Source organism: Hordeum vulgare, chromosome 2H, assembly GCF_904849725.1.
Source record: "Hordeum vulgare subsp. vulgare chromosome 2H, MorexV3_pseudomolecules_assembly, whole genome shotgun sequence".
NCBI lineage: Eukaryota > Viridiplantae > Streptophyta > Magnoliopsida > Poales > Poaceae > Hordeum > Hordeum vulgare.
Window position 1 is genome coordinate 658,878,686 of NC_058519.1, and position 10,101 is coordinate 658,888,786.

Genomic DNA, 10,101 nt, shown 5'->3' on the forward strand with positions numbered 1-10,101 from the left:
CGCCGGTCGTGCGCGGCTCACATGCATGGCGTACGTCGTCATGGCGGCAGCTATCAGCCGATCGCGCGCGGCTCACATGCATGGCGTACGTCGTCGTGGCGGCAGCTATCAGCCGATCGCGCGCGGTGCAACACGGGCAACGACCAGCGACTTAGATATTCGAATTCAATGGCGATCGATCACTGCTGTATCGATCTAAGGATCGATGGCGAAAGCTACAAATTAAAGCTACGTCTCCAACTTGTCCATCCATGCTCACCGTGCACACCATGGCTGGCCTTCTCCTCCTGTGGGTGGCCATCATTACCATGGCGCCGCGCAGCGTCGTGGGAATATACCCGTGGATGCTTTGCGGCTACGACCCCTATGGCGGCTTCGTGGCGGACAGTGATTACAAGGCGGCCCTCAGCCTCCTCGCCGCCACCATGCCCAAGAACGCCTCCATGTCCCCGGGCCACTTCGCCACCGGGCAGGCGGGCGTCGCTTCGGGGGATGTGTGGGCTCTCGCCTTCTGCCAAGGCGATGCCAACACCTCCACCTGCTACGACTGTCTGCAACAGACCTTCGAAGATGTCATCAGCTCGTGCGACTACAAGGACGCCACCATCTACTACGACTCCTGCTTGCTCGCCTACTCCAACATCCACTTCCGCGCCGACGACGACACCGATTACAGCCCGACATACCCAATCCGCAATCTTAAAAACGCCACCAAGGAGCCGGAACAGTTCCAGCGCATCGTGGCGGCGCTCATGAACGCCACCGCCAGCAGCGCCGCCTTCAACTCCTCCACGCGCCTTTACGCGTCCGGCCAGGCCGAATTTGACAAGGAGCTGCCCGAGGTGTACGCCTGGGCGCAGTGCACGCCGGACTTGTCCCCAGATCGGTGCTGGAGGTGCCTCGTCCAGATCATGAGGGTGTTACCGACCTTTATGACCGACGCCGTCGGAGGCAGGGTTCTCGGGATCAGATGCAACCTCAGGTATGAAACACAGCCCTTCTTCCCTGGCCCGGTGACGGTGCAGCTGTCAGCAACATCAGCCAGACCACCGAGGCCGGCCGTGGCGCCTAATGTCAAGCAGGCGCCGGCGCCTGTGGCGGCGATTGGAGAAGGTGACTCGAAGCGTATGTTCATATTTCAGCACTTGATCATTCTAGAATTTACTTTTTACTAGCAAAAGTGCCCGTGCGTGGCCATGGAAGAAAAAAAAAACATAATCTTCAATGATGGTAACCACATTACGTTCACATATCATCGCTTGATTTAGAAATTTTGCGCAGAAATGCAAGAAAATGTTTCTTCTTTTAAATTTATTCACAAGTCGAAGCAAACTTTACATTTTCAAAAAATATATATCATGGTAGTCAAAAATCTTGGTAACTCAAAGATTTATTCTGAATTTCAAGAATTTTTTTAGAAAACATACAATAATAATCCGATCCATTCAACAGTTTATTACTCAAAATTCAACGATTATTTTGTCACAAAGACTTAGAAGCATTAATGTTCAACTACATACATTAGATCTTTCGTGAACAATTTTACAAATATGGAAACAATTTTAAAATTGAGAACATTTTTTACAATTTATAAACATTTGCTAAAAATCGTGAATATTTTTTATATTTTGAACAGGTTTAAATATTTTCATTTGAATTGGCGACCAATTGAAGAAAAGACGAACATATTTTTTTATGTTGGAGGATTTTATTTTAAATTCACAAACATTTTTTGAAACGCATGAAGTTTTTCTGAATAAACAAACATTTTTATAAATCAGTAATATATTTATTAAATTCGTGGACATTGTTTTGAAATTTGCAAAAAATATAAAGATCCAGTGCTTTTTTTGAATCCTATTTTTAATTCAAAATAAAAATTCGTCAGCATTTTAATTCAAAATTCCTTTTTTTTAATATGCAAAAGTTTTTTAATTATAAATTATTTCAATTATAAATAAACAAAAATAAAACGGAAATTTTTAAATAAAAAAAGAAACTACCAACACAGGCATTAGCTATTTTTCAAATTTTATGATATTTTATTAATGCATTAACATATTTTGAATTAGAAAGCATTTTGTTAAATGCCTTTAATAATTTTTAATACATGGAATTGTATTTGAGATCATGGACTTTTCTTATTGTAGAAAACTTTTTTTAAAATTACAAACATTTTATTGTATATGCGAGCATTTTTTACAAAACTCTGAGCAGTTTTTCAAGTCGCAAACATTTTAGTTTTTTAAATATGTTGATTTATATTTTTCAGTTTATCAAAATTTTAAAGATTATTTGAAGTTCGAAATTATTTAAAATAAAAAAATAAAACGGAACTGAAAATAAATAAATTAACGGAACTAAAAGCAGGCGTCTGTGCATGGGCCGGATCATACGGTGTGCTGGATATTCTTCCAGCATGCAGAGCATAATATAGGAGGATTTTACATGGGTCGGCCCAGTCCAAGTTTTTTACTTTGTGAAACGTTTTTTATTATTTACCAGTGGCATGATGGTTATTTATGCAAATTTTAGGGGTAATTTTCAAGACGGACGACCAGAAACTGTATTTGCTTTATTATTATTAGGGAGAGAATCCATAACATTAATTTAAAGTCTTGCTCGACGCGGAGACTAGGGATTATCCTCCTTTAAAAAAAAATTAATTACAGATTGGAGAAGTCGAACACTTTATGCACACAAACTGTTGCATGATTATTTTAAACGAGGATAATTCCTAGCCTCCGAGCAAGACTGCAAATTAATGTTAGGGATTACAAAGTCTATTTTTTAAAAGGAGGATAATCCCTATATTTCTGCCCTTCCGTGACACATCTCTATTGAATTGCAAAATGGAGAAGTTGAACCCTTTATGCACACAAAGAGAGAAAAAATCACACAGGCAAAAATGTGAGACGGACGGGCAGAAATTGCACCCTTCTTTAGTAGGTAATATATAGATTTTTGAACACTCTAAGCACACAAAACTGTTGCATGGTTTTTTGGACGACAATGCAATCAAATTGTCAATGCATGATAACACAGCGCTAGATATGACATTGTGTAAGGGATCTGCAAACTAACTTGTCATGTGCACAGCAGTTTCGTTTATTTTTATATTATATATTGTTTGCTGGTTTTCATACAAATGTTGCTCTAGGTCACTTGTTTTACTATTTATTTCGCCAGCAGCGCGACTGTTGATACCTCGCATCCGCGTCAACCTAAATAAAATGGGCATTTGGCTTTATTTTAACAATATATAGAAACACGTGCATACATATTCTATTTTTATGAGCCCCTCTAAAACACTGAGTCGATACAATATGAATGTTTTCTCACAAAACTAACATCGTCCAAAAACTTAAAATAAATTCAGGAAAATACATGTCTTGAACCCTGATTGGCAGGTTTTACCACAAGGAAACTAACCATCTTAGGTACACTCAGTTTACAGAATTTTGCATCTTAAGTTACCTCAATAACTCGCTTCTACTTCCTGCAGAAAAAAAATTGCTTCACTAGCTCCAAATAAAATATAGCTTGCTTCATATCACTCAAAAATTACATCACCTAAAAGTTCTCACATTCAAATATTCGCCAAAATATGCACACTAAAATATTTCATGGAAAATGTCAGCTGTTCTATATACTGTAAATCTATATTTATATGTTGCTTTATTATTTTTTGTAGATCATCTTGTTGATTGTGTTTTGTGCAGATTGTTTGTCCATATTTTTCCATCTGTCATTACAAATATATTGTTTTGCTCAGATGACATTTAACTAATGAAATGTGTGTATTTATTATTTCATTATTTCAAAAGTAAAGGGTATGTACCTCGAATTAATACAATCTTCGATATTTTTTGCCTGTCTCCCTTCAATTATCGAACATGTTTAAATTTCGTCTCTTCACCCTCTAAATGTATTTTTTGAAGTTTATTGCATTCATCTGAGTTGACATTTGTTTTGTTACATGCATTGGTTACATTCACAGAGAGAAGGTACAGTGTTCCTGCCATTATTCTTATGGTTGTTGTGCCTACTCTGGCAGTTGAACACCTTATCGTTGGCTTCTTTATCTTCAGGAGGAGGCCACGGTCACAAGCACAAGCGAAGCAGCCATGTATGTACAGCAAAAACAATCCAATTTACACTATAATTTTGAGGTAAATACACCAGTGGTGTTTGAACTTGCCACAGATGTTCACTTTAGTGCCTGAACTTGAAAAATACATCGAATTGGTTCTACAACTTGGCACAGACGTGCAAATACGGTAATAATCCCATCCATATACGTAAAGTGTGTCGACGTGACATCATATATAGCTTACGTGGCATGAGGCCCATTTATACATTCAAAAGATGATTACTAGATGAACCTCAAAAAAACATAATTACTACATAATATATGTATATGACTAATGGGTTCCGCTTGACATGGAAAATTAAAATGAAAAACAGCGACAAAACGTACTCGAACCACGAAACCTCAAGCTAAAGTGCAGCCAGTGCTGGCAACCATGCGAACTAGATCTTATTGTCAGCAGGCACTTCTTAAGCTTAAGGTCAATTGAAACAGCTGGGGTCTTTAAATGGATTATTATGATATTTGACTATATATTTTAAATGTTTGCATTAACTAATATTTTTAAACACACATGAATTATATTTAAATTATTATTTTATCAACAATAGGTGAATATTTAAAAAAAACATGAACATTTTTAGTAAAATATTTTATTGGAAACCGCTATATTTATTTTGCATGCAGACGAATATTTGTGTACCATGAGGTTATTATTTATGTACCACAAATATTCATAACCAACATCTGGTATGGATCCTTGTTTGTGCTTTTTTAAGTAATAGTATATGTGCACATGGATGTTTGTTGACTATGAGGTAATTATTAATAACACAGGAATATTTGAACCTAACTTTTATTATTATTACTAGCAAAAGGGCCCGTGCGTTGCAACGGGAGAAAAGAATATCACACGTTCTTAATTTACAAAAAGATGGTCTATAATCTGAGTAAAATAACATTATATTCAGATTCTACATATTTTTCTAATCAAATTCCATATATAAAATGTTGAATTTGGAGTTCCGGGTCAGAATATATAGGTATTCTAAAAAACATTTAATATGTACTGCGGGTTTAATGTCAGAAACATTAAAGGGTTTTATATAACATAGCATGACGGATTAAGAATACATATTTCCTTTATTAATAGGTATAGATTATTAATACTATCATTATATACATTTTTAGGAGTAAAACTAACTTTTGAGCATCAAAGTCCACAGTTGGTTGAATATATTTTTTATTTTCAGAAAGAATTAAGTGCAGCCCATTTAAGTACCACAATTTTTTCATATAGGCTACATTAAGAGTCGGGAGTTTTCCTTGGCAGCAAGACCGGGTTGGCGTAATAATGGTTAGCATAGGCTGCTATTTACATTTATTTGAGTCCTTTCTACACCATTTTTCATTTTAATTTGCATGACAGGCGGGCCCGCTAGTCATATAAACATATAAGTAATCAAATATCAAGTTTCGTTGTTACAAGTGGATCCATGCCTGCCACATCAACCATATACAGTGCCACGTCGGCGCACTTTACATATATGGATAGCATCAGCACCATATTTGCACGTTCAAGTTCATGCACTAAACTGAACATCCATGGCAAGTTCAAACACCACTGGTGTATTTACCTCTATAATTTTTGCACTTGAAAAGGCAAACTGATAATCAAGTTGTTAAGCATGAGAAAGAAAACAGCGTAAAAAAATAATCAAGTTGTATTTCTGCAGCATATCCCAGTTACTCCACTGAAACCGTGAACAACGAGACCATAGACTCGATGTGGATCGACATTGCTACTTTGCGAGCCGCAACCGAAGACTTTGCAGAAAGCAACAAGCTCGGTGAAGGCGGGTTTGGTGTGGTGTACAAGGTGGTGATCTTGAAGAAACTGTCAGATACGTTGAGTTTCTACTGTCGAGCAGCAAAACTAATATTTTCCATAATTTGGTGCATAGGGTTCTCTGCGGGACGGCGAAGAGATAGCGGTGAAGAGACTGTCCAAGAGCTCGACGCAGGGAGTGGAGGAGCTCAGGAACGAGCTCACCCTGGTAGCGAAGCTCAAGCACAAGAATCTCGTCAGGCTTGTCGGCTTCTGCCTAGAGCAACAGGAGCGGCTAGTCGTCTACGAGTTCGTCTGCAACAGGAGCCTGGACCAGATCCTGTTCGGTAATCTTTCAGAATTCTAATGGCACTGACAGCTCAGGTACACTTTCTGAATGTGCAAACTACGACAGACACCAAGAAACGGGAGCAGCTTGACTGGGGAAAGAGGCAGAGAATCATACGCGGGATCGCTCGAGGCCTGCAGTACCTTCATGAAGACTCCCAACCCAAAGTTGTCCATCGTGATCTCAAGGCCAGCAATGTCCTTCTTGATGCCGACATGAACCCCAAGATCTCAGATTTTGGCCTCGCAAGGCTCTTCGGGAGAGGCCAGACGCAGGGCGTCACCAACGAGGTGGTCGGCACATAGTAAGTACTACTTCCTCCGTTACTAAATACAAGTGTTTTTAGATATTTTATTATAAACTGAATAGGTATGTATATAAACAAATTTTAAGATGTGAATTCATCTATTTTATTTCGTATATAGTCGTAGTGAAATTTTTAAAAAGACTTATACTCCCTCCGTTCTTAAATATAAGGCTTTTAGAGATTGTACTATAAACTACATACGAATGTACATAGACATATTCTAGATTGTAGATTCACTCATTTTGCCCCGTATGTAGCCTTCTAATGAAATCTCTAAAAGGTCTTATATTTTGGAACGGATGGAGTACAACATATTTAAAAACGAAGGAAGTAGTTGTCACGTTTATGGATCTAGTACCGGTACAGTCCATGTTTTTCTCTTTTCGAGCTAAAGGGCGACTTTTATTACTCACGTCAGAGCATCGAGGTGATGCAGCCGCAGCAACGGGTAATCATCATGCATGTTGCCTTGTCGTGTTTCAGCGGATACATGGCGCCTGAGTACGTTATGCGTGGGAACTACTCCGTGAAATCGGATGTGTTCAGCTTCGGTGTCATGGTTTTGGAGATCGTGACGGGAAGGAAGAACAGTGACACCTCACAATCTGAAGATCTCTTGACCACGGTATGCACCTGCATGAGCTCCTGCCGGCTCCATTGCTAAGCAACATCTGAAGCACTGAGAAAATAAGCATTGCTATGACAGTCGCTAATAGCATGTTATAACGCTATAACACGTTAATAACATATTTGAACGAACCACGTTATTTTGTATAGCGTGTTATTTTTTCCTTGATCTGAACAAATCAGGTAGCACAATATGACTTGGTTGCTGCTAACTTTGTAAATTGACCGCGCGTGTAGATCTGGGAGCATTGGGCGGCCGGAACAGTGCTGGAGGCAATGGACCCGTGCATGAACAACAGCTGCTCAGAGAGTGACGTGATGAGGTGCATCCAGGTTGGGCTCCTGTGCGTCCAGGAGAACCCTGTGGACAGGCCATTGATGTCGGCGGTGGCCATGATGATGCTTGGCAGCAACACGGTGTCTCTCGGTAGCCCATCAAAGCCGGCGTTTACGTTTTCCGCCAGACCGGTGCCGACACTGGAAATGGGTCACGTAGGATTAGTTGATTGATACAATAATCAGTTTGCTCGTTGATAGTCATCAATTGTTTAATAGGATGGAGAAACATGTAAGGCTTGTTACATGATTCGCAATTCTTATATATACATCAACTGCAAATAGGGGTGAAAACAAATGGGATGCGGATGGGATAATGCTCTTACAACTTCCATTTCCATATTTTCAAAATGAATATGAATGCGAGTACAGATGTTATCGGATATAAATGCGGCTTGGATATTATTTGAATACGGATACGTATCTGATGTATCCTCGATTCGAATCGGATACGAATAAATAGCGATATATTATTGCTTAAGTAAATTAGTCAATTTCTATGTGACATGAAATAATCAACTTGTGGCATACGATCAGTCAATGATAAATACGTTTATGATTAAATAATGTTGTTTTGCATAATAATTTCTAAGTTTAATCATACACGGAGTAAAATTTGACCACTTATTTGGTTTTTATGTTGGATAATTGAAATACTGGGCCTAGCATCTTGAAAATTACCTCCCATATTCTTATTCCGATATGGATATATCTACTTTCAAATCCATGTTTGTGTCAAAATCTCATACCATATTTATTTGTTTTACTATTTGTTAAACAAATTTGGATACGGATAATTACCATTCCCATTTTGGTTCGGATGCGGATATTTCGGATACGAATAGGCGTTTTCTCGAATACAAATATCGGATATTTTGGAATATCCATTGGCACTTTGCCTAACTGCAGATGCACAGTCTTCATGCACGCTCCTTTAATGACCAGCGCCATTGAGTCGAAGTCGCCACGGTTAAATCATCCTTAAATCAATCTGAATAACCTGACACCAAATCTCGCGTCACATACACACAACAAGAAACCCTAACCTCGCTGCCCTAAGGAGCCGGTAGGAATCTATGCCGAAGCACCGTCAAATCTGTCTAGATGGATGAACTCGAGCTCGTGTATTGTTCACTTTCTTGCTTCAACTATATTCTGTATATTCTTTCCAAGAGAACAACCCAAATTGTTCCTCTGAGGTCTTTGTTATCTTGGTTGAAGGTCAGTTTTGCGTTGCTATTCCTGACTAGCAGCCGAATTGGAAGCGGTTGTGCATGCGTATGACTGCGAGTTTGATTCCAGTAGGTTCCGATTTTGCACATGAGATTGCTGTTTCAGCAGAGCTTGACAACAGACCCCGGGGAGCAGCCGGCTGCAGATTCCAGTACAGACCAGCATTACCTAAGCAGAGAAAACAGGTCTAGATTATCTTGTGAAGACTGCCTGACCTCATGATGGATTCTGCACACATGCTGATAATCAACCTTGCAAATGCTTTGTGATCGAAGAAGTTAGAATATCGCTATAAGATCATGATCATAGATAGACAGATTAGTAGATACTGTACATAAATAGTACAGTTCAGATTTCACAGGTTAAAGAACTAAGTACTGGAGTAGATTTGATTAGGGCAAATTTGAAGCTTAAACTTGCTAGCTGCGTAGTTGCCGAGCTGCCCTTCAGTTCAGACCCGAGAGGCCAACCGTCGGAGCCTCCCCTCGACGCGCCGCTCCTCCACGGCAAAGAACGGCGCTCGCTGGCGCCCGTCGACGGCTCGGTCGTCTACTCCGATGCATCGCTAGATCTCGAGCTGCCCTTGCATTCCTCCCAGCGGTGGCGCGACCGGCCTGGCTGGCGGTACACGGGCGGCGGTGTTGACGGTGGCCGTCTGTGGTGGAGGATTCCGGTGGGATTTGGGGGAAGGGGGTTGATGAATGGACAGGCTGTGGTGGAATGTATTCCTGTGGGCCCGGGCTGCCCGTAGCGGGGCCTCGTGGCTCCATTAATTTCGCACATTTTTTTCTGTTCCCGACACCTACACTCAGAGGGTGCTTGGATCCAAGAGACTAAAACTAGTCTGACTAAAACTAGTCTCTTTAAGAGGCTAAAGTTCCAAGCACCCCTGACTAAAGAGAGGGTAAAACTAGTCTTGAGGCTAAAATCTTTTAGTCAGGGGTACCCCTACTAAAATGTGCATTAGTCCTCTCTCTCCTCATTTAACTCCTCATGCAAGTTCTGGATTGGAGAGTTTGGAGGATAATAAATGCTCATTAACTTGATTTTAGTCTCTTTAGTACTTGGATCCAAGCATGGGTGAGGCTAGCAAGTTTTAGTCTCACTACTTTTAGTCATGGGACTAAAACGTATCCAAGCACCCTCTCACTCTCCTCTAAAAAAACAAAACTCTCCAGGCTTACTTTTAAAAACACTCCAGAATATTCTTTTATAGAATGGATGGTATATATCTCAACAACTTACAGCCTCTCTAGCAGACCGCTTAAAAATCGGCCCTTAAAAACGTGTTTAAGGACACTGTAAGGAAGAGGTGTTCTCGTGCACATGCA

The 10,101-nt window shown here is 40.1% G+C and overlaps 1 protein-coding gene across 4 annotated transcripts; it reads left to right on the top strand.

Moving 5' to 3' along the window:
• The first annotated feature begins 230 nt into the window (after positions 1-230).
• On the top strand, positions 231-7,920 carry LOC123428521 (cysteine-rich receptor-like protein kinase 6). Of its 4 annotated transcripts, none has more exons than XM_045112745.1 (8): positions 231-1,125; positions 4,001-4,007; positions 4,092-4,129; positions 5,827-5,969; positions 6,055-6,265; positions 6,334-6,571; positions 7,058-7,199; positions 7,439-7,920. In XM_045112745.1, exons 1-8 carry the CDS (start codon positions 252-254, stop codon positions 7,709-7,711), a joined length of 1,926 nt encoding a protein of 641 aa, XP_044968680.1. In that variant the 5' UTR covers positions 231-251; the 3' UTR covers positions 7,712-7,920. The 4 variants fall into 4 exon arrangements, with proteins under 4 accessions (XP_044968680.1, XP_044968682.1, XP_044968678.1 ...); XM_045112747.1 differs by having other exon boundaries at positions 231-1,113; XM_045112743.1 differs by having other exon boundaries at positions 4,001-4,129.
• Positions 7,921-10,101: the final 2,181 nt, after the last annotated feature.

Bases quoted from the DNA above. Each gene is read 5' to 3' on its own strand.
- LOC123428521 (XM_045112743.1), top strand. From the start codon at position 252: ATGCTCACCGTGCACACCATGGCTGGCCTTCTCCTCCTGTGGGTGGCC. The intron at 1,126-4,000 runs GTATGTTCATAT...TTACATTCACAG, and splicing joins TGGAGAAGGTGACTCGAAGC to AGAGAAGGTACAGTGTTCCT. The intron at 6,266-6,333 runs GTAATCTTTCAG...AAACTACGACAG, and splicing joins CCTGGACCAGATCCTGTTCG to ACACCAAGAAACGGGAGCAG.